This window comes from Equus quagga, chromosome 11 (genome assembly GCF_021613505.1).
Source record: "Equus quagga isolate Etosha38 chromosome 11, UCLA_HA_Equagga_1.0, whole genome shotgun sequence".
Taxonomy (NCBI): Eukaryota; Metazoa; Chordata; class Mammalia; order Perissodactyla; family Equidae; genus Equus; species Equus quagga.
This window is the reverse complement of record NC_060277.1, coordinates 110034663-110059156: the sequence shown is the minus strand read 5'-3', so window position 1 is coordinate 110059156 and position 24494 is coordinate 110034663. Positions and strand designations below refer to the sequence as shown.

General features: G+C 59.0%; 4 protein-coding genes across 17 annotated transcripts in view; 1 reads left to right on the top strand and 3 right to left on the bottom strand.

Annotated features, from left to right (window-relative positions):
- The window catches only part of LLGL2 (LLGL scribble cell polarity complex component 2), a 37475-nt gene extending 37048 nt beyond the window's left edge, over positions 1 to 427 (bottom strand). For both annotated transcript variants that reach the window (XM_046674768.1, XM_046674770.1), the window contains exon 1: positions 153 to 427. In XM_046674768.1, the coding sequence (XP_046530724.1) occupies positions 153 to 311 (159 nt within the window). In that variant the 5' untranslated portion in view covers positions 312 to 427. The remainder of the gene's footprint in view (positions 1 to 152) is intronic.
- A 559-nt stretch (positions 428 to 986) lies between these two features.
- Positions 987 to 8358, bottom strand: TSEN54 (tRNA splicing endonuclease subunit 54). Of its 3 annotated transcripts, none has more exons than XM_046674771.1 (11): positions 8212 to 8357; positions 7946 to 8110; positions 7759 to 7822; positions 7591 to 7674; positions 6658 to 6756; positions 5740 to 5792; positions 4065 to 4163; positions 3211 to 3854; positions 2396 to 2456; positions 1960 to 2076; positions 987 to 1499 (listed from the first exon to the last, which is right to left on the bottom strand). In XM_046674771.1, exons 1-11 carry the CDS (start codon positions 8265 to 8267, stop codon positions 1349 to 1351), a joined length of 1593 nt encoding a protein of 530 aa, XP_046530727.1. In that variant the 5' UTR covers positions 8268 to 8357; the 3' UTR covers positions 987 to 1348. The 3 variants fall into 3 exon arrangements, with proteins under 3 accessions (XP_046530727.1, XP_046530728.1, XP_046530729.1); XM_046674772.1 differs by having other exon boundaries at positions 6658 to 6711; XM_046674773.1 differs by lacking the exon at positions 2396 to 2456 and having other exon boundaries at positions 8212 to 8358.
- Positions 8359 to 9371: 1013 nt separating this feature from the next.
- Positions 9372 to 23330, top strand: CASKIN2 (CASK interacting protein 2). Of its 2 annotated transcripts, none has more exons than XM_046674854.1 (20): positions 9372 to 9528; positions 10699 to 11199; positions 15293 to 15344; positions 15873 to 15970; positions 16406 to 16551; positions 16653 to 16748; positions 16835 to 16965; positions 17148 to 17256; positions 17577 to 17685; positions 17914 to 18008; positions 18455 to 18716; positions 18837 to 18958; positions 19047 to 19107; positions 19218 to 19309; positions 19506 to 19616; positions 19694 to 19795; positions 19901 to 20039; positions 20197 to 21669; positions 21761 to 21983; positions 22422 to 23330. In XM_046674854.1, exons 2-20 carry the CDS (start codon positions 11106 to 11108, stop codon positions 22510 to 22512), a joined length of 3606 nt encoding a protein of 1201 aa, XP_046530810.1. In that variant the 5' UTR covers positions 9372 to 9528; positions 10699 to 11105; the 3' UTR covers positions 22513 to 23330. The 2 variants fall into 2 exon arrangements, with proteins under 2 accessions (XP_046530810.1, XP_046530812.1); XM_046674856.1 differs by having other exon boundaries at positions 9382 to 9528; positions 10657 to 11199.
- Positions 23144 to 24494, bottom strand: part of TMEM94 (transmembrane protein 94) — a 33380-nt gene continuing 32029 nt past the window's right edge. For all 10 annotated transcript variants that reach the window (XM_046674852.1, XM_046674848.1, XM_046674843.1 and 7 more), the window contains one exon: positions 23144 to 24325. In XM_046674852.1, coding sequence (XP_046530808.1) covers positions 24253 to 24325 — 73 coding nt within the window. In that variant the 3' untranslated portion in view covers positions 23144 to 24252. The remainder of the gene's footprint in view (positions 24326 to 24494) is intronic.

Genomic DNA, 24494 nt, shown 5'->3' with positions numbered 1-24494 from the left:
CCCGGCCGCGCCCCCCGCCGACGGGCCGGGGCGCAGCGCGGGCGCCGCGCTCGGGCCAATCCGCGGCCCAGAGGAGCGAGGGGGCGGGGCCGCGGCCCGCGTGAACAGGCACGAGGCGCTGCCGGCCCGCCCCCGGCCTCACCTGCGCGCACCTGGCCACAGGACGGCGCGCCGCGCCCAGTGTCCCGCCGCTTCCCGGAGAAGTAAATAGTTCCCGGAACGCGCGGGGGCCTAGGGCCACCTCCGAGGCTGACTGCAGAGAGGAGCCGTCCCTCCCACAACTCGGCTCCGGGCTGCCAAGGGAGGGGCATAGCCCGTCGGGCTCTTCCTGAGAGCGCTCAACCCAATCAGAGGGTGACGGGCGGACACAGGGCCAGCTTTCGGGGCTTAAGAGCGAGGTGGCATGGGACCGAGGCGTCGCTGCGAGGAGCCTCCCCTCGGACGAGCCCCAAGCCTGGAACCCCCTCCTCCGAGGCGCTGCTGAGGCAGGCAGGCGCCCGAGGCCACAAGGGACAGCGACAGCGACTGGAGTTTTTAGCGCCAGGGAGAGGGTTGGAGCGACGAGAGGCGGGAGCGGAAGGGGCGCGGAGGACCGGCCCGAGGCTCGGGGCGTGAATGGCGCGTTCCGCCGCACAGCTCCAAGCGACTAGGGTTCCAGCCACTCCGACTTGGCTCCTCTCGGGCACTCTTCAACTCGGACCCGGCTGCGTTCAAGGAAGGACCGATGGAGTGCGGGCCTCGCTCCTCGGACTACCCTTTCAGAAAGCCAAGATGACTAGAGGTCTGTGACTTCCATCCCCTCCGGCGCAGGCCCTGAGAAAGGTGCTGGATCTCGTTCCTGCCCTCCCGCGGGCTTCTCTTAGGTCCCGCACCAGAGAAAGCAGCGCTCTCTGTAGGTGGGCAAAGCAGGGGTGAGGGCCTGGGAGCCAATTTCGCGGACAACCGGATGTGGGGCTGGGGAACTTGTTCAGTATTGCGAGCCAGCAGAAAAGGCATCTATCTTTTAATGGCTTTGGCTTTATTGCATGAAGCAGGCACCCTCTCATTTAAAGGCACAGAGTCCTCTCTTCTGCCCCACCTCTCTGAGTCTCTGAAATCTAGTGCTGAGTTCCAGAAGGATCACTGCAAGGCAGCAATCTCAGGCCTGGGGCTTGGAAGCACTGCGGCAGCCAGGTGTAGGGCAGAGCTTCGCTCTCCTGCAAGCATCAGACACCCAGGGCCACGGCCCAGACTGGCCCCTGCAGCTACAGGCCAGAGTCTGGGTGTAGGAGGCAGCTGAGATGGTCCCTGAGAGTAGATTAGTCCAGGTCCCCCAGAGCAGGCCCCAGGTCCTGCCAGAAGTGCACGGTCAGTGTTCCAGATCCCTGGGCAGAGTGAAGTCCCTGAAGCTGTAAAAGGAGATGTCTCCATGATCCACCAGGGCAAAGATCAGAGGAACATCCCCACTCTGGTAGGACAATCGCTTGAGAGTGCAGAGGTCTGGGACTGGCTCATCAAACCTGCAGGGATAAAGGTTAGACTGAGACCCAGACATAGGCCCCCATTAGCTGTGAGACCCCAGTCCTCTCAGGCTCCCACGGAAGGGAGACTGAGACAGGAGTTGGGGTACAAGAAGTCTGGCCCCTGGGCTCTCCTGGGTAAGGGGACTAGGAAGAGTGACATTCTCACCACTCTCAGCCTGTAAATCCCTCCAATTCACACCCTTCTGCTGGGTGAGCTGGGACTAAAGTGGCACAGGAGAGAGACTACCCAAAAATGCCAGGAATGAGAGCTGAGGACTGGGAGGTTTGGGTTCCCATAGCACTAACTGGCTGTGTGGCCACAGGTCGGTCACATAATCTCTCTGGACCTTAGGTTCCTCTCAGGGATTGGCAATGGGCCAGGGGTGTGGAGAGGGGGAACACTTGGTTCACAAGAGGACTAGGAGCAGTGTAGGAACAGCACTTGCTGGTCTCATACCCACTAATGCACATCCGGGCATGGGGCTTGCCAGGGTTATTCTTTCGGAAGGAGGCCACAGCGTCGGCCTGGTAAACATCAAAGCTGATCTCCAAGCCCCCAGCCTTCTCCAGCAGCCTGAGGACAGAGTGAGAAACCTTAGGAAGCAGGGACTTTCCTCCTCTATCTTTTCTTTCCACGCCACTCTTTCCCTCCCCTGAACTGAGGTCCTGCTGTGACGTGCCACTTGAGGGGCAGTGAGGGGTTTGGCTGGGCTGCCTAACTCAGAACATTAGGATAATCCATCTTTTGTCTCCTGCTCCTCCCTCTCCCCTAGACACACATGAATATTAGCCAGCATCCCTGGAATGACTCCCCAGTTCATGCCCAACTTAAGGAGTCAAATCCCAGCTGCCAGCCTACTGTACTGTGGAGGCGGCACTACCTGGAAACTCACCGGGCACCGCCATCAGCAAGGTGTGTCATCTGCAGCACAGAGATCTGCTGAAGGACTGTGGCTACAAGGACAGTGAGAATAAGGCCTTGGGGAGGGGAGTCAGCCATCTACAGACTCCCGACATTTCTGAATCTGCCATCTAGTTTAGGATTGTCAGATTTGGCAGATTTTGTTTAGTATATGCATATCCCATGCAATATTAGGATTGTCAGATTTGGCAGATTTTGTTTAGCATATGCGTATCCCATGCAATATTTGGAACATACTTACACTAAAAAAATTAGTTGTTTTTTTATCTGAAATATAAATGTAACCTATCCGACAACCCAAATCTAGATACTTACAATCTACCATGCTCCCATAGGTATTCTAAGTAGTTCTGAATCCCCTAACACCATTCTTGCCCTGAGTTCCCTGTTCTTAACATGCAGGCCATACCGCAAGGCTTCCTTTTATTTGGCCACCATATCACCTCCCTGTTCCCCTGTAACAGAGTCGGGAGAACAGGGGACCACAGCTAGTCGGTGGCGGAGCCACCCAGAGGCATTTGTTTATGATTTTAAGAATGTGACCATAGTTTTTGTTCCTCCTCGCCTCTCCTCAGGCACTAACTCGCCAACTCTAAACCTTCCCACATGAGTCCTTCTGCAGTTCCCAGAACGGACTGCCCTTGTGGGTTCCACTCCACTGGACAGCTCTCTCCTCCCCATCTTTCTTAAGCCTCAAGCAGTCATGGTTAATCTGTGCCCCTTTCAAAGTCTCGTGATTCCTCAGCTGCCAGTGGCCTGTGGGGCTGTGGCAGGGTGATGGGGTACCTGGGGAGTCTGCCTGGCCAGGACTCAGCAAGGGAGTGACAGGCTGGTCCCACAGGTGTGGGGGGCGGCTCTGGGTCTTCTGCAGGTGCCGCCTCTGCAGCAGCTGCTTGTACTCCCACCAGCTAGAGCAGCGCTGCACCTCGGGATCCGAGTTTACATCCTCCCGGAAGTGCTGGGCCTCTGCCTGTTGCTCCCGTTCCCGCCTGGAGAGCTTCTCCTTCCGCTGGTTCAGCTTCTGGCACCAGGACTTGGTGTCTGTCTCCCGCCCAGTGATGTTGGCGGGGAGCAGCTCTGGGGCTGGGGCAGGCAGGAGGGTGTGGCGACTATCTGAAGCCATGTTGGGGAAGGAGATCTGCTCAAAGTTCCAGCGTGGCTTACAAGCCCCCTGGACCCCATTCTCTACTTTGCCACTCTCGTTTCTGCACCCCACCCCCTCCCTGGTCAGGACAGAGCAGGGCTCCGGGGACCCCAGAAGCTGAAAAGGGCCTGCTGGGCCCTTTACAGGGCTTGACTCCCGGGGTTTCTCCTCTGGGCATCGGCTGTTCTGGTTGCGGGGAGGTGGGCTGGAGGCTGCCAGTCTCTCGAGTGTCCCATCCACCCCCTGCAGGGGGTTCTCCAGGGCCTTGGGCTTCTTATTAATGGACCTGAGGGGCATGGGAGGAAATGCAGCACATCTGCTCCTGATTGCTGAGGTGCACATGTCCCACCTGTGCCCTACTGCCTCCCAGAGCCTACACAGCAGCTGCCCAAGCCCAGCTCTTACACCCATGCATTCTCCAAGGTCCCAAACACCAGCACTCCCTCAATAGCTCTGCTCCCCAGAACTCCCTGGGGAGTGGCAATGTGGGCATTACCGAGAGCTGGCGCTCCTCTTCCTCTTGCCATGCCAATCTGCCAAGTGCTGGGCACTGCCATCCAAGTTCAGCTGCCTCTCGTAAGGTGACAAGATCGAGCTGTGGGGTGAGAATGGGGCAGGCAACTGATCTGCCTCCTCAGCCTGGTGCTCCCAGTGGAATTGGTGAGGGACTGGCCCAGAAGACAAGTCAGTGGGCTAGGGTCAGAGCCACACCCAAGGGCGGAGGCCTCAGAGAGATCTGCACTTGGGGTACATGGAGGCAGCCACATGGGCGTGCCCATGAGTCTTTGCTAGGCCTCTGGGTCTCACCAATGGCACCTCTGAACAGAGGCTCACTGGAACCAGGGCTCTGGCAGAGCCAGCAATAAATGATTAACACGGGTGAGAAAAATCAAGAGGACTAGAAAACTTAGAAAATACAAAAAAATAAAAATGAAAATAAAAGCCATGGATACCACTGTAACATTTTTGTTTCTTATAAACACATACTGTCTTCTCTTTGTATGTTTTTTTGTATCAGAAGTGATGTTGTACTAACATACTGCTGTGTGATCTTTTTTTTTCCACTCAATAACCTATTACAGACATGGCCCCTTACCACTACAGCATTCTTCCCTGCCACAATTTTCTTATGGCGTTAAAGCTGCACTGTCCAATATGGTGGGCACCAGACACAAGGGGCTATTTAAGTTAAATTTAAATCCATTAAAATTAAATAAAATTAAAAATTCAGTCCCACAGTTACACAAGCCACATATATTGGACAGCACCAACAAAGAACAAAAGAACATTTTTATCACTACAGAAAGTCCAGTTGGACAGTGCTGCCCTAAGGGATACACTCTAATTTGTGTGACCATGCCTTCCAAATTGGACTCATAGGATGTTTCCAAGTTCACTGATTTTACAGAGTGATGGTGTTTTGTGAAAGCTCAGAGCAGGGGCCGGGGCAGGTGGGGCAGTGACTTTGCTCTCTGTTCCTCCTCAGCAATGAGCACAGGGCCTGGCACCCAGTAAACATTGTTCAACGAATGAATATGAATGAACATTCTCACAGGTGAACTCACCCACACATCTCTGCCTATCTCCTTGGGATATATTCCACTTTCAGGAATTAAAGGATGTGCCTGTTTTAGAGCTTTCATGACACACTGTGAAGCTGCAAAGGCTGTACCCGTTTCTACTCCAAGTCTGAAGGTCTCTGTGGCTCTTAGCAATGCTGGATTACTCATGATCTTCAGAGGCCCCAGAAGGAAAGAACATCTATCCCAGTAACAGGGATGTGACACCTTACTCAACTGTTAATTCCTCACTCAGTCCTTCATTTGTGCGTGCACTCAACAAATCTGCCTGCACACCTACTAAGTGCCAGGCACTGTTCCGTATTGCATCTCCATGCTCACGGTGAGCTGTAGGTGCTCAATCGTTATCTGTGGAGTGAACAGGCTGAAGATGGGTCTCAATTAGATAACCCAGGATAAGGTGAAATGACCCAGATTCATCCCAACATGCCTCTCAATAGAGCAATTCCAGCAGAGGCCCTCAGTCCATGTCCAGGGAGCTCCAGCTCCAGCTAAGGATTCCAGGTAAGGAGAGGCCACTTCCCACTTTGGGGCCAGTCAGCCAGCTCCCAGGGCTAGAGCAAATGGGAGGGAAATGGGATAGGGATTTACCTTGGTTGGAATCGTCGAACCACATAGCCCAGTCTCTTCAGGTGGCTGAAGACCTCAGAAGAAAAAAAAGTAAAAGTCAGACGTCTAAATAGTTTCTTCAGACAGAAGCCAATGCCCACGCCCCCTCCCCTGCCCCTCCTGCACACCCCCCGATTCCAAACCCTGGGACTGGTTAGACCACGCTCCATTATAAACACTCTCCCCAAACTAAGAGCTCAGTATGAATCCCCATCTCAGTTATGTTACTGTGGGCACAAATGACATTTAGTGGTTTCTTGATTTAAAAACAAATCCAAAAAAGCTGATAGCTGATGGACAAGGAAAAGAACTATACCCCAGAACATTTTCATACCAAAGCAGACAAAAGTGAAGCTCCAGACTACAATATGGACAAGATGGGAGAGAGTGGTAGACATCCCCTCTCACCCACCCCTCCACAGATATGAGTGGGATGGGAGTGGTCTTTGGTAAAGAGTCACATGTTCATCCATGTGTCCCTGTTTCCATATCAGATATCACGTATCCATATCAGATGTCAGAGAGACGTATACAGGAATGTCTCCCATCTTGCTTGATCTCTCAGCAGCCTCCAACATAGCCGACCACTTCTTCCTTGAAAGACCTTCTCTGGGCATCTGTGCCGCCACCTCTCCCTGTTCTTCTCCTGCGTTACTCCTCAGTCTATTTCTGGTTCCTTATCTTCCCCCTGAGCCCCTCACGTTGGAGTGCACCAGGTTCATTTGCTTGCTCACTTATATTTATTATCCAACTCCAAGATGTAAACACCGTGACAGCAGAGCCTTTCGCTGTCTTGTATCCCCAGCACATGGCTCTGTGTCTAGCACCTCGTAGGTTCTTGTAAATATTCATCGACTCAGCAGATGGGTGGCTCCTCTCTTGCGAGAAAGTGGCAGATACCTGGTACTGCAGGAAAGTCACAGTGTCCTCGGTCAGCAGCAGCTGGTAGGCCTCCTGGAGAGACAGTGGCAGGTCTTGGTGGAAGAGCTGGATGGAACCCTGGAAGTGGGGCCAACAGCTCAACTTGTAAGCCCTCCCTGCAGTGGCACAGCCAATGAGGCAACTTCCCCGCTCTAATATCTGCGGCAACCCCACCCCAGCATCACAGCAAGAATATGGCCAACCAGGAAGGGGAGGGGAATAACACTAACATGGACTGGAATCCCTGCTCCCTGCAGGGTATCCTTGTCTACTTCTCTGGAAGGAAGGTTACACGCTCCCTGAATACAGCTGTGTATACTTTTTCTCCAGTAAACACATGTCCTTCTGCCCACACAACCCAGCTATCCCACTACTGGCTATTTATCCAAAGAACCTGAAATCAACAATTCAAAGAGACTTACACACCCCAATGTTCACTGCAGCATTATTCACAATAGCCAAGATGTGGAAGCAACCCAAGTGCCCATGACTGATGATTGGATAAAGAAGATGTGGCATATATATAGACACAATAGAATACTACTCAGCCATAAAAAAAGACAAAATCATCCCATTTGCAACAACATGGACAGACCTTGAGGGTATTATGTCAAGTGAAATAAGCCAGACAGAGAAATACAAACACCGAACAATTTCACACCTATGTGGACGATCAATACATGGTCAAGGAGAACAGATTAGTGGTTACCAGAGGGGAAGGGAGTTGGAGGTTGGGTATAAGGAGTAAGGGAGCACATATATACCGTGACTGACAAGTAATAATGAACAACTGAAATTTCACAATGTTATAAACTATTATGACCTCAATAATTTTTTTTAATGTTAAAAAAACAAAAAAACACTAGTTTCTTGGTCCCAACCCTTTTCCCACCCTCCCAGAGCCTCACTCACACACTCCAGCAGATACAAAGCCTCTTCGGGGTGAAGCCGCTGCCGGCCCTGCTCTGAGAAGCCCATGGTCTGCCAGAATTTACCCTGCGTGGGACCCAGACCAAATGTCACAAAACAGCCAAGAAGGCAGAGAAGGCCAGCCCCCTGTCCCTGAGCCCCACTGCTCACCGCGGGAGACTTCAACTCCACGAAGCCCTCTTCCGGTCTCCACTCGGCGGTCACCAAGCTGCCCCTGGCGAGGAGTGAGGAGGGCTCCGTCTGTCCACCCGAGAAGTCTATGGGGTCCGGCCGCCCAGCCGCCCCGGCCCCGCCCCTGGCCTGCCCGGCCCGGCCCGGCCCGGCCCGCCCCGCTCACAGGCGCTCCACGCGCTCCTCGGCCAGCAGCTGCCAGAGCTCCTCGCGGCACAGGCGCAGCCGCTCGGCCTGGGCCGCCGAGCCGTCGGGGAGGAAGTCTTTGGGGCCATGAGAGCGCTGGGGGAGCTTCTGGGACCGCGAGCGGGCGGCGAGGAGCTCCCGGGCGCTGGGGAAGGAGGAGAGGCGGGGTCAGCACCCTGCGGTCTGGGCCGCCCGGCTGGGCCCCGGCCGCCGTCCCTTCACCGCGCCCCCCGCGCCGCGCCGCACCTGAGCACGCGCCCGGCGGGAACCTCCACGGCGGCGGGCTCAGCTCCGGGCTCCATCGGGCAGCCCTCCGCGTCTGCGCGCGCGCGCTCGCCGCCCTGCCCCGCCCACCGCCGCAGCTCCGCGGGGCCCTAGCGCCCGGGGATCCGGCCTCGGTTTGTCTCCGGATCCGCCCCGCCCGCTTTCCGCCTTCCTGGCTGTCCTGGGTCCTAGTGCCTCCCAGCAAACATGTGCCTCGATTCTAGGGGCAGAGTTTGCACGTTTCTGGATTTGCGGGAGCTCCCCTCTCCTGTCCCCAGCCCTCCACTGGGATCCTCCCTAGTAAAACTTGAGGAACCCGGCGTCTGAAAGTGTAGTAAGAATAGTCAAAGGCGTGACCCTCCCCTCCGCAGCCCTGGGCCGCTTTAGTCCCCACCACCCAGGCTGGACAAGGAGGGAAGGCGAGGGGGCTTAAAGGGAGAGTGGTGGGTTCTCAAATTCCAGCTTTGCAAACTTAAGGCCACCGGGGGCTGTCAGGTGCAGTCTGGGGAGATTCAGAGTTCCTTCAGGGTCTTCCGTTGGGCCCCTTCCAGGGGGCTTGGAAGCCAGGTTTCGAGGGCCGGGGGTAGGAGGCGCTGTCCGGCCCACGACGGTGCTGAAGCGCCTCCCCAGTCCTGTATTAGCACCTCCTCGAGGCTGGGGTCCCTGCCGCCGCCACCGTGGGCCGCTCCGACACTGTCCGCTAGGTGGCACCATTGCTCCGACCAGAGGCTATGGGTCGAGGACTCTGGCCGCGGGCGGAGGTCGCTGCGGGAGTCCCAGGAGGAGGGAGGGGCCAAGAGGAAGGGGGCTTCCCAAGTGGGGTCCTGGAGTCTCAGTTCCCAAACCCCTTCACATCACTTATTCTCACCCACCCAGTCACACCCAGAGTATCTCGCCCTCGGGTCTGAACCCTACAGCCCCACGTTGCCCAGGATCGACCACCAGGACACAGTGGTACGCTCTCTCGCCCAAACCCCCTTAGCTTCACCTGGGCGCATGCGCTGACCGGGCAGCGCCCCAGGTCTGGACGCGCGCGATAGGGGCGGGGCCTGGCTCGGGTGGGGGCGGGGCCACACGCGCTGACTGACAGCCCGACTGCGCGGCCGGGACGGTCCCTCCGCTCCCGATCCGGCGGGAGGGAGGGGGGAGGGGCGGGATTTCCTGCGGGAGGCGCCGAGCCGGCCTTGGAAAAGGAGGAGAAGGAGGAGAAAAGGGGTAAGGGGGACGGTGGGAGCCACCCTCCAGACTGCCAGGGGCCGAGCAGGGCCAGCCGGACCCGCGGCGGGGCGGCTGCGAGAGGTGAGACTGTGGGGCCTGAGCTGGGGGTCAGTACCCTTGAGGGCGGGCACAAACTAACTTTTCTTGCGGGATCGGCGGGCGCCTCCGTCTCTCTGCTTCTTCCGTCCTCCTCGCGCCCCCTTATTCCGTCCTCCCGCATCAATCTCTCCGGCGCTTGGCGGTCCCGGTCTCTCCCGCCGCTTTGTTCCCGGGATCGGCCTGGGCTGGGCTGGGTTGGGGGGTTGCGCGGCGCGGGACGGGCATTCCGGGGGGCGGGGGAGCCAGCCCGACCCCAGGCACTGCCAGGGGCGCCCTCCCCCAATGCCGGCCGCGGGCCATGAGCGGGAGTGCCATCTGGGTTGGGCTTGAGACGTTTTGGGAGTGAGGGGTCCCCAACCAGGGCCCCAGGCCTGCGCGGGGCTCATGCCACAGGACTGGGGCAACAAACTTGCGGCCACTGAGGAACTGACGTAAGCTTTTCTGCTGTAAAGTCGAGGGTCTGGGCCTCAAGTTCAGGCTTGGGGGGCCGGGCGGCCCCATTTGCCAGCAGTGTCCCAGCTCTTGTCTCTGTTCTCTGCCCAGCTGCTTCCCCATCCCGCCCGAAGGGTGAGGATGGGTCAGCAACAGGTGCTGTAAAGCTTTTCTGTCCAGCAGGCAGAGCCCCGCCAGAAACGGGGGGACATAATTTCCCCACTCTACCCTCTGAATTCATAAGGAACCCTGGGGCTAGGACATCCACCTATTCTAGTAAAGCTTAGGTAGGGAGGAGTCTGGGAGTGACCCCTGCCTTGCTGCCTGTGTTGACCCTCCTGGGCCCCACCTCCTGGCCTACCAGTTGTCTGTGGGTGTCAGAGCCCCAGGCTGTGGAGAACAGGCTGCTCCCGGCCTGCCCCAGTGTGTCGTGCTGCCAGGGCCCCTCCTGCCCCAGGTTGAGGTGCTGCCAAGTGCCCTGGGGCCTCAGTGACTCAGCCTCTCCCTCCCAGAACACCACCTCCCCCCCTCCAAACACTCCTCTCACTCATGGTGGCTCCCTCCTCTCTTGAGTGCTCGGCTTCTCCCTCGACTCTAAAGGGCAGCCGGGATGGTTTGGGGGCTCCATGGAGGCCCTGTCCTGCTTGTCCTCTGAGCCCTGCTTTGGGCCCCTTGCAGGCTCTGACCCAGCCTTCAGCAGGGGCTCTGCACCTTTTCCAGACCCCTGAGACCTGTTGCCTGCAGCTGCCCAAGGCCCGAGGGAATGCTGGCTGCTCTCTGGGTAGACATTGGTGTTCCTGATTCACTCTGGGAAGATTGGTGTGCCCAGTCCTGGCCCATCCTGGGGCCATCGGAAGCTGCAAGCTGATATCCGTCCAGATTTCCACGCAGCCTCCACCCACTCAGCAATCGGCTTTCCTGCTTGTGGCGGCAGCTCACAAAGCACCTTGAGGGAGTACCCGTCAAGCGCCTGACAAGAAGCCCACTGTCTGGGACACCAGACGCCCTCCCCCGGCACCCCTGACCCTCCAAAGGGCCAAGGCATGGCGCTCTGACACCTCTGCTTAGACCAGTTTCCGTGCCTCTGCCCTGGACTCCTGAGCTTGGAGCCCAGCCTGGGGACCAGAATGGGTCGTGAACAGGACCTGATTCTCGCTGTCAAGAACGGAGATGTGACTGGTGTGCAGAAACTGGTGGCTAAGGTCAAGGCTTCTAAGACAAGTGAGTACTTGGTGAAGCAACTGTCCAGCCGAGACCCTTCTCTGAGTGCTCAGGCCAAAGAGAGAGGCTTGGGGGTCACTGTGATCTGGGGACTTGGGGTGGGAGGACTGTCTGGTTCTGTACAAGTGCCTCTGTGTGGGAGAGCCAGAGAGGAAGTTGGGACCCCCCCTTGCTGTGCATCCTTAGGGAAATCACTTAACCTCTCTGGGCCTCAGTTTCCTCACCTGTAAAGTAGAAGAGTTGAAGTGCGTTCATTCAAATTTTTATTGAATGCCTATTGTGTGCCAGGCTTTGTTCTAAGCACTGAGCCACAGCTGTGAATAAAACAGACCAAAATTCCTGCCCTTGTGGGGTTGTCATCTAGCAGGTGGTTTTCCAGATGTGTTCTTTGGAGCCATGGGGTTTCTGGCAGTGGATTGGGAAAGACTGAACAGCTAGAGCTCAATCGGCCACCCCCCTCCCCCCAACCAGGGCGTCTCTGCATTTGTGTCTTAGCTTAATGGGGATGCTGTAACACACCTCTAAAGAGAGAGTTCTACTGCTCAAGACAAAGCTCAACACTATCTAACTGCTTGCTAAAGCCCCTTTGCCCCTGACCTATTTGCCAGTGTCCCCTAGTGGTGGTGGTGGAGGGTGGCAGGGGGGCGGTGGCCAAAGCTAGTTTTCTGGAGGTTTCTCCATAACCTGGGGGCTCTGGTCTTAACAGGGTTGTGAGGGCCCATGCATGGGTGGCCACACCTGAGCCCCTTCTCTTACGTACCTCTGTGGTGAGACCCCCAAGGACAGTAGACCTCTGGGCTTCAGGGCCAGCTCTCCAGGCCATCCCAGGAGGACACTGGACTTGTCCCCTTGAGTTCCTGGAACAGCAGGGGCAGGAGGTGGCTCCTGCATCACACTGTGCAAGGGGGGCTGGGGGGTCGTGCGGGTCCCCCTGCCCCCCCCCCCCCCCCCCCCCCCAGTGCTGGGGCTCTAGCCCCAAGACACACCTTGGTCCTGTGCAAGGGAAAGAGCCCCTCAGGCTACCTGAAGACATTTAATTATCCCCACCCATACCTGTGAGCACAAGTGCCAGAAGGAAGGATTTTAAGGGCCTGGGAGCCACAGGCTGCTCCTGCTTGGGCATCAGGGCAGAGACCTGGGTATAGGGAGAGGGAGCTGTGGCGGGGGTCTCTGTGCCCTGGGGAAGTGTATCCAGGGTGAGCACAATGAGAGGGAAGGTGCTAAGGAGGTCCCAGGAGAGGGCCCTGGAGGCCCAAGAGTGGGAACCACTCCTCCCCTCCCCTCACCTCTGTGTTGTTTTTGGCGACCTGCCCAGTGGGGCCTTGGTTGAGCTGCTGCTGGCCTCACAGCCCTGGGGCCTCAAAGTGAGGCCCTTGGGAGGGCAAGCGGGTGCGGTCTGGAGGCTGATGGCGGGAACTTTGCAGCCAGGTGCCCTGGGGGAAATGTCTGTGGGGGAAGCTGTCCCTTTCCCCAGCCCCTAAGGGATTTGCACAGAGTGACAGGACAGGCACAGAGTGACGGGGTCTTGGGAAAACTGATGACAAAAAGGAGATCACAAGGTGGCATTTGCAAATATTGTAATCCCCTCAGTTCTCTGTGAGATCGGTATTTCTATATGTACTTTACAGATGAGGAAACTGACACTCAGAGAAGGTTAGGGATTTGCCCAAGGTCACACAGCCATTGTGTGGCAGATCAGAGACAAGCCTGTGCCCTGACCCTTGGCTGCCCATCAGAATGACCTGGGATTGTTCTGAAAGTGCGGACTACCTGGTCTTCCCTCAGAATTAGAATCATCCGGAGAGCCTGGGACTCTGCAATTTTGACAGCTCTCCAGGTGATTCTAAAGCAGTTCTCAGAAAGGAAGCTGGGAACTCCTGCTCCATACCACAGAGAGGCGAAGGAAACTGCCAGGAGGGAGGGGTCAGGGCTCCCCTTTTTCCTCTGGGGGGTGGCTAGAGCTTTCTGGCTGTCCAAAGAGAGATGCTTCCTCAGCCTCTTGCATCTGATGTCTGGTCGCTTGGGGCCAGCATTCCCTGCTCACCCAGGTCCTCTTCAGGGAGCAGGTGGCTGGGAGGAGAGGGGCGCACTTGCCCTGGCCTTGCCCCTGCCCTCTCTCCTTCCTTCCCCCACTCCCTTTCTGAGCTGTCTCCTTCTCTGGCCAGAGGAAATGGGGTGGGCTAGGGGTGGCCCACTGAGCTCACATCCTCTGCCTAAGTCAGGAGTGACCCCCCCCCCCCCCCCCCCCCCCCCCCCCGCCCCCGGAGCCGGGCCTGGGAAGAAGATTGTGCTCCAGGGGAAGTGCCTGGATCCAGTGCCAGGAACCGGGACCCTCCGCCCTCCCGCCAAGGTCCCCAGCCCAGTCACTGTGAGCCTCTCCCCCACCGCCTTTCCGGCCATTGTTCTGGAAAGAACAGCCACCCAGCTTGTCCCTGCCCCTGTTCCTGTCCCTCCTGTCACGTTGTCCTGCCACTCCCCGGAGGGGCTGCATCTCGTCGCTGAGTTGCCCCATCCCGGGGTGTCCAGCCTGGCAGCAGGTGGAAGGTGGGCGGGATGCAGGACTTTCTGTGTCTCTTCCCTGCTGACCTCGTCCTCTTCACTCAGTTTCAGAGAGAGACCGTGGCTCGCTGAGGTCTCACCACAAGTAAGAGGGAGAAGAATTTGAACCACACACTTCCTGCTTCTAGAGCCCCTGTGCTGTCCACTGCCCTGAGTGGTTCTGTGTGACAAGGACTTTCCAAGGGGGCTAGAGGAAGATGGGGAGGCCTGTGTCTCTTCGTAGTGCCGCCACCCCCTTACCTCCTTCGTCACTCCTTGGCTCTGTATTTACCTTTTCGGCAGTAACGTAATTCGTAATTCAGCTCAGCCTTAAGTGTGGCTATCATCTCCCTCCCCATCCCGTGCTCCTCACTGCAGTGTTGGGCCCTCCCTATTGGAATGAGGCCCTGTCTTGCTGGGGTATTCAGGGGCCCACTAGGGCCTGGGGGGCAGGCCTGGACCAGCATGCTTGGCACCCTGCCCGGCAGGGTTGAACCAGGCCTCCTCCTTCACAGCAGGGGTGGGTTCCAGCAGGAGGCAGGGGCAGCCTGTGACAGGCATTCCCCTTCCACTCCCCAACGCTCACGAGGGACCGCCCCCTCCCATGCTCTGGCTCATGCCTGGAGCACACCTGCATGAATCCTGTTCCTGTCCCTGAGTGGGAGATGAACCAGCATCCTGCCCCGGCCCCTAGTTCCTCTTGCCACCACCCGGCAGAGAGACCCTTGCCCGGGACATGGACATCTCTGTCAGGAGCATGTGGGTGCAGAGCCCGCAGTTCCTCCCCTGACAGGGGCCTTTGCTGGAGGACAGCATCTTAATAATGATGGCTGACAAGTGAGGATGGCTGTGGTGGTAGCTCCCGTCTTTTGCATGCTGACAGGGGTTAGGCACGGTACTCACACACTTGTAAGCAGGTTCTGTGATTGGCCCATTTTATGGATGAGGACACTGAGTCTGGGAGGTTACGTGACTTGCCCAAGACCACACAGTTAGTACATGGCAGAGCTGGGGCATGGGGTAGGTCTGTCTGGTACCACCTTCTCCACCATGCCCTACTCAAGGATGTCCCAGGGCTGGACATTGTGGCCTTTGAGTCTGGCCCTGGCATCTGCCCTTCCACTCTCGAGCATCTAGTGCCCCTCTCCCTTCTCTCCCAGCCCCCTCGCCCAGTGGGACAATGAGACTCCTCCTTGGCCCATTCAGGCAGGAATGCTAACCATGCACTCGTGGGCCTGTCTATTGAGGGCACAGCACGCCAGTCCCCCCTCCCTGCCCCCTTTGGCTCTATAAACAAGCTGGGCTGGGGGCCCGGGGAAGCCGGGCCTCTGCTGCAGTGGTTCTCTGCACTCGGAGCCCTCGAGCTGATGGGCCAGCAGGCCAGGCTGGGGAGCCATAGGGACAGGACGGCTAACAGGCCATGGGGCAGGTGCTTTCCTGCACACCAAGAGGTCAGCTGGATTCTGGAGGTGGGTGGGAAGGGAGCACTGACTAAGGGCGCGGGTGAGGGCAGATCATTTGAGGGTGCCCTGATGCCTCCTGCTCTGACCCCCAGAGCTCCTGGGCTCCACAAAGAGACTCAACGTCAACTACCAGGATGCTGATGGGTGAGTGTGAGCCCCCATGCCTCCAGAGAGCTGGGGGTGGGGGAGGGGCAAGGGGGAAAGACCTGGGGCCCAGAGTCCCTTCCCCTCTCATACTTGGCCTTTGAAATGTGTTTGCTGAGAGCTGTGGGCCCTGCCCATGTTGGGTGGGAGAGAGAGGGTCCTGCCCGCCTACCTGCCTGTGGAGCTATCCCTGAGTGAGGGAAGGGGGCCCTGGTGCCTCTCTGAGGGGGCCCCTTTTCTCCCTGGAGGGTAGGAGCCCTCAGGCTCCTGCTCCCACGGCCCCCTCCCCTGGGCCAGATGAGGGAGGCCAGACAAACAGGCCTCTCAGCCCAGACACTGAGCCCTTTATGCTGCAGCCCGGCTGCTCTGCGCTCCCACGGCAGGGCTGGCAGGGTGGGGGTGCAGGGGCGCAGTGGGCAAGTCTCTCAGCCCTGCCAGCCCCCGGGCTGGGTCTGGTGTGGAAGACCAGGATTTGAGGGGTGCGGCACTGTTCATTGATGCCCCCTGCCTTGTGTCCCATCACCCCAGGTTCTCTGCTCTCCACCATGCTGCCTTGGGGGGCAGCCTGGAGCTCATAGCCTTGCTGCTGGAGGCTCAGGCCACCGTTGACATCAAGGACAGCAATGGTGAGACCCCAGCATGCCTCCCACCCAGACCCTGTGGTCAGAGCTAACTCCTGCTACCTCATAGCAATGCTAAGGGATGTTCTGTTCAATGTGAAGCTAACAGCTTCTCTGGGCTTGCAAATGCTTTACCTCTTCAATCTTCACGGCCTTCTAGAGTAGTGGGTGGTACTGACATCCCATTATCCAGATGCGGAGGCTGAGGCTCAGAGAGGGTATGTCACTGTCATGAGGTCACCAGATGATCCGTGGCGGGCACAGTGGGATTCTGGCTCCAACCCCATACAGCCAGACCTTCACCAAACCCGGGTGAAGCTAGCAATGCTTCCCCCTGGGTCTCTTTCTCCTCCAGCTGGGGTGGCTCTAGGCTCTGCTCAGTTGCCTCCCCGACCCGACACTGTCCCAGGACCTCCCTCAGAAACCTCTTCCCTCCTGCAGGCATGCGGCCGCTGCACTACGCGGCCTGGCAGGGCCGGCTGGAGCCCGTGAGGCTGCTACTGCGGGCCTCTGCAGCTGTCAATGCCGCGTCGCTGGACGGGCAGATCCCGCTGCACTTGGCTGCCCAGTACGGACACTATGAGGTGGTACGTGAGCCTGCCTGCCCGCAGGGGCACTGGGACAGGGGGCCGGGGCTGGCGTGGGCTGTTGGCCAGGCCAGACCCTCACCCAGCTCCCCCCACCCCAGTCAGAAATGCTCCTCCAGCATCAGTCCAACCCGTGTCTGGTCAACAAAGCCAAGAAGACGCCCCTGGATCTGGCCTGTGAATTTGGGCGGCTCAAGGTGAGGCCTACCGCCCTTGGGGTGCTGGGTCCTGGGTATCTGTGGGGTGTCAGGAGGAGGCCCTACCTGGGTGCTGGTTGCTGCAGGTGGCCCAGCTGCTTCTGAACAGCCACTTATGTGTGGCACTGCTGGAGGGCGAGGCCAAGGACCCATGTGACCCCAACTATACCACACCCCTGCACTTGGCTGCCAAGAATGGCCACAGAGAGGTCATCAGGTACCTGCCCAAAGGCCCGCCACTTCCTCATCCTCTTCCCTTCAGTGGCACTGGCAATGTCCCCTCAGTGCCCTGCCCTGCTGCCCTCTTCACCCTTGTTCTGCATCGCTCTCCCAGCCCCCAGCAGTCGGCTTCCTCTCCTGCCCCCACCCCACCCCTGTGACATGCCCTCCCAACCGCAGGCAGCTCCTGAGAGCCGGGATTGAGATCAACCGCCAGACCAAGACAGGCACGGCGCTCCACGAGGCTGCACTGTATGGCAAGACCGAGGTGGTGCGGCTGCTCCTGGAGGTGGGTGTGGGCACCTGGTCAGCCCGCAGGTGTACACTGAGCCCCGCCAAGTGCCAAGACTGGCTGGGGAGGCGCGGGAGGGGGGCGTCCACCGCAACCGTGGTGTTTTACATGGGTGGCTGGAGAGCAGACCGACCTGGTTCGAGCCGCAGTCTGCCTCTTACTAGCCGAGCGACCTTGAGCTCATCCTCAGCCTGGTCTCTGAGCTGCCATTTCCTCATCTGTAAAATTTGAAAGTAGTACCTCCCTCGTGAGGATTGGGGTAAATGACGAGCAGAGCAAAGCCCTCACTGCATGCTCACTCTGCACTGTGCCCCCAGGGTGGGGTGGATGTCAACATTCGGAATACGTATAACCAGACTGCGCTGGACATTGTGAATCAGTTCACCACCTCCCAGGCCAGCCGGGAGATCAAGCAGCTACTGCGGGGTGAGTGTGGGATCCAGGGTTCCAGAACCACTCCGGTAGGTACAGGAAGTGGAGCAGGAGTGGGTGTCCAGGAGCAGGATATCACACTTCTGGGCCCAGGGCTGGGCAGGTGGAGGTGCTGCAGGGATGATGAGGCAGGGACCTGGGAAAGGGTCATGAAGGGGACAGGAGAGGTGGGAAGATGCCATAAGGACCCTCAGGTGACACCTGCCCGCCGTCTTCTCTTAGAGGCCTCGGGCATCCTCAAGGTCAGAGCGCTCAAGGATTTCTGGAACCTCCACGATCCCACTGCCCTCAATGTCCGGGCAGGGGACGTCATCACGGTGAGGACCTGGGGCAGACATTTCTTTTTGAACACTAATGATTGCTGTCACTTACTTGGGCACCTACTGTGGACCAGGGTCTGTGCGCTATCTCATTGAATTCTTCCCAAATCCAGGTAAAGTTGGCACTATCGCCATGTCCTTTTTAGAGATGACAAAATCGAGACTTAGGGAAATTAAAGTTACTTGCCCAAGGCCACATAGCCAGCAAGCACTTGAGCTGGGATTTGAACCCAGGCTGACTGTCTGCTCTGGATGCACACAGGGAATTGGGCTGGATGCTCATGGCAGGGGCAGAACTGTGGGCCAACTTGAGCATCAGAGGCCAGCTTCTTGCGGGTAGGGGAAGAGCTGAACTGTGGCTGCAGGGCTGGCTGCCGGTCCTTGCTTGGTCGAGGAAGGGACCATTGTCGACAGCCCCCCCCCCCCCCCCCCATCTACTACAGGTGCTTGAGCAGCATCCCGATGGCCGCTGGAAGGGCCACATCCATGAGAGCCAGAGGGGCACAGACCGTGTGGGCTACTTCCCCCCGGGCATCGTCGAGGTGGTCAGCAAGCGGGTGGGCGTCCCTGCGGCCCGCCTCCCCTCTGCACCCACTCCCCTGCGCCCTGGCTTCTCCCGGACACCGCAGCCCCCTGCTGACGACCCCCTGCACCCTCTTACCTATGGCCAGCTCCCTCGGGTGGGCCTCAGCCCAGACAGCCCAGGTACACCCTCCCGGAGGTCAGCATTGGGCACCGGGGTGGGTGTCTAGCTTTGGCAAGCTGCCAATCAGTTGTTGGCAGCGCCAACTGGGCCTCTAACCCCTTTGCTTCTTGCCCCTGCAGCAGGTGACAGGAATAGCGTGGGCAGCGAGGGCAGCGTGGGCAGCATCCGCAGTGCTGGCAGCGGGCAGAGTTCCGAGGGCACCAATGGCCACGGCACTGGCCTCCTTATTGAGAATGCCCAGGTAGGAGGGAGGGGATGTTGGGACTGGGGCAAGACCCTCCACCTACTGCCAATTCCCCAAATAGAATCAGCTCCTTCCCTGTCTCCAGCCACTGCCCTCTGCCGGAGAGGACCAGGTGCTGCCAGGACTGCACCCTCCATCCCTGGCAGGTAGGAAGGGGAGATGGGGCCTGGTGGGCTGGGAGAGGTGCAGGCAGGGAGGCTGAGGGCTTGGCACTGCATCATCCTGCCACCTCTGACTCCATTTCTCTTCCTCGAAGACAACCTGAGTCACCGCTCTCTGGCCAACTACCGCTCTGGGGAGCAGCTCTTCACCCAGGATGTGAGGCCGGAGCAGCTGCTGGAGGGGAAGGTGTGGAGGGGAAGGACCCCCAGTAGGGGGTGGGCTGTGGGCCAGGACGGGGGGTGGGATGGGCCTCAGTATGGACTTAAGTTCTTGCTCAGGCCAGGCCTTAGGGGATTCTGGGGCAGATGGCTGGGCTGTGGCCATGGCCCCTCCTCAGCAGACTCAGCTCTGTTAACTTCACCTCCCCTCCCCCATGCCACAGGATGCTCAGGCCATTCATAACTGGCTGAGTGAGTTCCAGTTAGAGGGCTACACCACCCATTTTCTGCAGGCTGGCTACGACGTGCCAACCATCAGCCGCATGACGCCTGAGGTAGGTGCCACAGTGGAGGGCAGTGGAGGGCCCAGCGGGCATAGGAGGGGTCCTGATGGCACAACTCTGTGTGGCAGGATCTGACGGCCATTGGGGTGACCAAGCCTGGGCACAGGAAGAAGATCGCTTCAGAGATAGCCCAGCTCAGCATTGCCGAGTGGCTGCCCAACTACATTCCAGTGAGTGGACGGCCGGCATAGGCTCCCACCCTCAGCCGCGGTGCCTTCCTGGCTTGGGGGCCACTGCTGGCCAGGGAGCCAGCTCCGACCATGGTGCTTTTCCAGGCGGACTTGCTGGAGTGGCTGTGTGCGCTGGGGCTGCCGCAGTACCACAAGCACTTGGTGAGCAGTGGCTACGACTCCATGGGGCTGGTGGCCGAGCTCACCTGGGAGGAGCTGCAGGAGATCGGCGTCAACAAGCTTGGTGAGGACAGCTTTCTGGCTGGGCTCCCACCTGCCTCCAAGGGTCTCCAAAATGTTTTTAGGGTCCAGTCCCAGAAGAGAGAATGGGGTCTGGGAGGGACTGGGGAGACCCTTCCCAGCCCCAGCTAACCCTGCCACCTCTATCCACCCCCTCTTAGGTCATCAGAAGAAGCTTATGCTGGGGGTGAAGCGGCTGGCTGAGCTTCGGCGGGGCCTACTCCAGGGGGAGGCCCCAGGTGAAGGTGGCTGTCGGCTGGCCAGGGGCCCGGAGCTGATGGCCATCGAGGGACTAGAGAATGGGGATGGCCCAGCTGCGGCTGGTCCACGCCTCCTGACCTTTCAGGGCAGTGAGCTGAGCCCAGAGTTACAGGCAGCCATGGCGGGGGGTGGCCCCGAGCCACTCCCCCTGCCCCCTGCCCGCTCCCCCAGCCAGGAGAGCATTGGAGCACGCTCACGAGGGTCTGGTCACTCACAGGAACAGCCTGCCCCCCAGCCCAATGGTGGAGACCCCAGCACCCCACAGGAGAGGAACCTTCCAGAGGGCACAGAGAGACCCCCTAAGCTTTGTCCCCCACTTCCTAGCCAGGGGCCCCCTGCTTATGTTTTTATGTACCCGCAGAGCTCGCCCTCCAGCCCAGCCCCAGGGCCACCTCCTGGTCCACCCCGGGCCTTCTCCTACTTGGCTGGCCCCTCTGCCACTCCTCCCGACCCGCCTCGGCCCAAGCGCCGGTCCCACAGCCTGAGCCGCCCTGGGCCGGCCGAAGGGGAAGCAGAAGGGGAGGCCGAAGGGCCAGTGGGCAGTGCCTTGGGCAGTTATGCCACCCTTACTCGGCGACCAGGACGCAGCGCCCTAGCCCGGAATAGCCCTAGCCCGACCCCAACTCGAGGGGCTCCCCGAAGCCAGTCCTTTGCCCTGCGGGCCCGTCGCAAAGGCCCACCGCCCCCACCCCCTAAACGCCTCAGTTCTGTCTCTGGCCCCACCCCGGAGCCGCCTCCATTGGATGGAAGCCCAGGGCCCAAGGAAGGGACTGCGGGGCCCCGAAGACGAACACTGAGTGAACCAACGGGCCCATCGGAGCCCCCTGGCCCACCTGCCCCAGCTGGGCCTGCTTCGGACACAGAGGAGGAGCCAGGGCCCGAGGGGACACCCCCATCTCGGGGCAGCTCAGGGGAAGGGCTACCATTTGCAGAGGAGGGGAACCTGACTATCAAACAGCGGCCAAAGCCAGCTGGCCCTCCACCCCGGGAGACGGCTGTGCCCGCCGGCCTCGATTTCAACCTCACAGAGTCAGACACTGTTAAGCGGAGGCCCAAATGCCGCGAGAGAGAGCCCCTGCAGACGGCACTTCTAGCCTTTGGAGTGGCTGGTGCCATTCCCAGCTCCTCTGCCCCCCTGCCCTCCCAGACCCCCAGCGAGTCCCCCTCCTCAGCTTCTCCCAGCCCTCCTCGGCCTGACCCTACCAACCTTCCAACTCAAGGGTCCCCAGCCCCTCTTTCCCCCAGCCCCCCAACCCAGCCCCACGTGTGCCCCTGCCCTGGGCCAACTCTGGAAAACTCAGCAGGCAATCGGCGGCATGGGGAGACAGAGACCCCAACTCCCCCTGCGGCCCTCATCAAGGTGCCTGGAGCAGGTATGAGGCAGGGCCTGTGGGGAGAGGGCATTGTTTGCGGGCGCTGTGTCCAGCCCAGCCAAGTCACAAGCCAACCTTTTTGTCTCTGCAGGAACAGCCCCTAAGCCTGTGTCTGTGGCCTGCACCCAGCTGGCATTTTCTGGCCCTAAGCTGGCTCCCCGGCCAGGCCCCCGCCCGGTGCCCCCTCCAAGGCCGGAGAGCACTGGGGCCATGGGCTCAGGCCGGGCCCAGCAGAGACTGGAGCAGACCAGCTCATCCCTGGCAGCTGCGCTACGGGCAGCAGAGAAGAGCATTGGCACTGAGGAGCGAGAGGGGTAAGGAGTGCTGGGTGCTGGGCAGGGACAGAGAGGTGGCGGCAGCTAGGAGCAGCTCCTCCAGGATCCCCTTCCCGGACGTCCTGGGATTGTTGGGGACAGGATCCTCGCAAGCAGGTCCTCAGGCTGGGGAGGTCCCTATTGGAATGGCAGGAACCGAGGTTCTGGAGTCACCCAGATCTGACTGCGGGGAATCCTGGTGGCTGCCACTTCGAGGAAAGTGAGCTTGGGGAAGTCACTTCCCCCTCTGAGCCCCAGTGCTTTCGTGTGTAAGAAAGGGACGGTACTCCTACTGACTTGGGAGGTTGTGAGAATTAAAAGAAGATGCACGGGAAGCGCTTGGCACCAACCAGGCAGGTGCTTAGTAACAGCCCCCTTGCCCAGGGCTGGCAGGGTGCAACCGCTGGCTGATTTGACCCAGTCCTTCCCCTGCTGCAGCCCCCCTGGCACTTCCACCAAGCACATTCTGGATGACATCAGCACCATGTTCGATGCCCTGGCTGACCAGCTGGATGCCATGCTGGACTGAGCTAGACCCGCCTGTCACCTTCAGCAGTGCCCACCATGACCTGCAGCATCCACTGCCTTTGCCCCAGCACAGAAGCTCCTGCCACTCTAGGAGGGTCCCTCCTGCTCCTCCAAGCCAGTAGCTCACAGTACTGCAGCTCTAGTGCGGGGTAGCCCCCGCGGGGGGCCGGAGACTTATGAGAACCTGACTTCTTAAAGCCCCCTCCCAGTGTGTAATCTGATCGGACAGCCCTACCCCTTGGACAGGGACCCTGGTAAGAGCTTCCTTCCAAGGGAGAGAGATGGTGGCAGAGCTTCTAGGGTGCTTTCTCTGCCCCTCCGGTGTCTCAAGTCCCTGTGCCAAGGTCCTCTTGCTACTCACTGTGCCGTCCTGGCACTGAGAGGCTGGAGGAAGCCATGCATCTGGCCAGGTCCCCACAGGTGTACATAGGACATGTAAATAAGCCACCAGGGGCCTGCTTGGTGGCAGTGGCAATGCCCAGGCCAGCCCCTGCTCCTGCCCCTGCCTGCCTTCAGTGAGGCAAAGCTGGGGGGAATGGGGGCAGTGGTATTCACAGATCCCTGAAACAGATCTCCAAAGTCCAAACTTTTTCAACTGTAAATGTTATTTTTTAAGCAGAGAGAAATGCATATATTTTAAATGGAATTTATTCTATCTATAACTGAAAGGACGCAGTGGGGGAGGGGCTTCGGACCACAGCAAGAGTGCCCACCACCTGCCTTGGGGCTGGAAGCCTGACCTGGTTGGCCCAGGCCCCAGCTCTGTAACCATTAACCTCTTCCCCCAACTAACACCAATGAAAGTGTCATTCCACGTGATCAGGCTGTGTGTTTGGATCTGTGCCACGGACCTCTGAGTCCAGGGGTCTCCTTAGCTGGACATGAGGGCTCCCGCCAACGTGGAAAGAGGAAGACTTGGGCCCTCCCCCCGTCGCCTTCTGGTCCCTCACTGGCCGAAACCAGCCACAGGTTTTTCTTAAGCAATTTACAAGTTTTAATACGAACCAGTCTACATTCATTCCTAAAAGGCTCATTTCCAGTAAAAAATATACACCAGTAAAAACATCCTCACAGGAGAATTAGGGCTGGGGGTTAGAAGGAGCCCTCAGCCAAGACTGACTCTTGCTGCCAGCTTGAAGGCAGGCACAGGAAGAGGTTCTGGGACGAGGCAGACAGGGGCTCTTCTCCATCTTCAGGTCCCAGCGTGAGGCTCCCCCATAAAGGGAGGGAGGGGAAGTACTCGGCCACATCCAGGCCCCTGCTTGACAGCATGAGGGCGTGCAAGGGGGATGTGCCACTACAGCTGCCTTCAACAGCAGCCTTGAGAGCTGGCCAGGCCACCCACGGCTGCTGCCACTGCTCTTCCAAAAACAGTGGAGGCTCTGGCCCCAGGGTTTATGGTTCTGCCCAGAGACTCCAGGGCAGAGAGCGCTAGGTTAGGGGATGCTGAAGGGCAGCAGCCCACAGATGGAGGGGGCTAACAGCCCCTCTACTAAGGACATGAGGTCATACATTCAAGACCAGGACGTCCAGATGCCGAGGCCACAGCTTGTCAGCTCCTCCACAATAAACCCCAGGGCTCAGGACAATAGCTGCATCTGACACTAAAAGCTGGGCCTCCAATGCCAGGGGGCACAAGAGCAAACCCTGAAACATTCATGATACCAACTCCCTAGACTCAGAAATGGGTCTGGCTTTAGTCCCAAGGACCAGGCCAACTGTGGCCACCATGGCCAATGGCTCAGAAAGGAGAATTCATGCCCAGCTTGGTTTCAAACTGCAGCTTCTGTCGCTTCTGGTAGCGGACCCGGACTCTGGTAGGGCAGGAGATTAAAGTCCAGGTTAGTGCAGACTCCCAGAGCAGGGGGCAGGGCAGGACACCAGAGGAAGAGGAAGGGATGGGCAGCGGGAAGGTGGTGAGATGATGCCCAGGAGGTAACAGGCTTAGGGAACATGCTTGAGCCCAGAGGGAGTGCCTTGCTG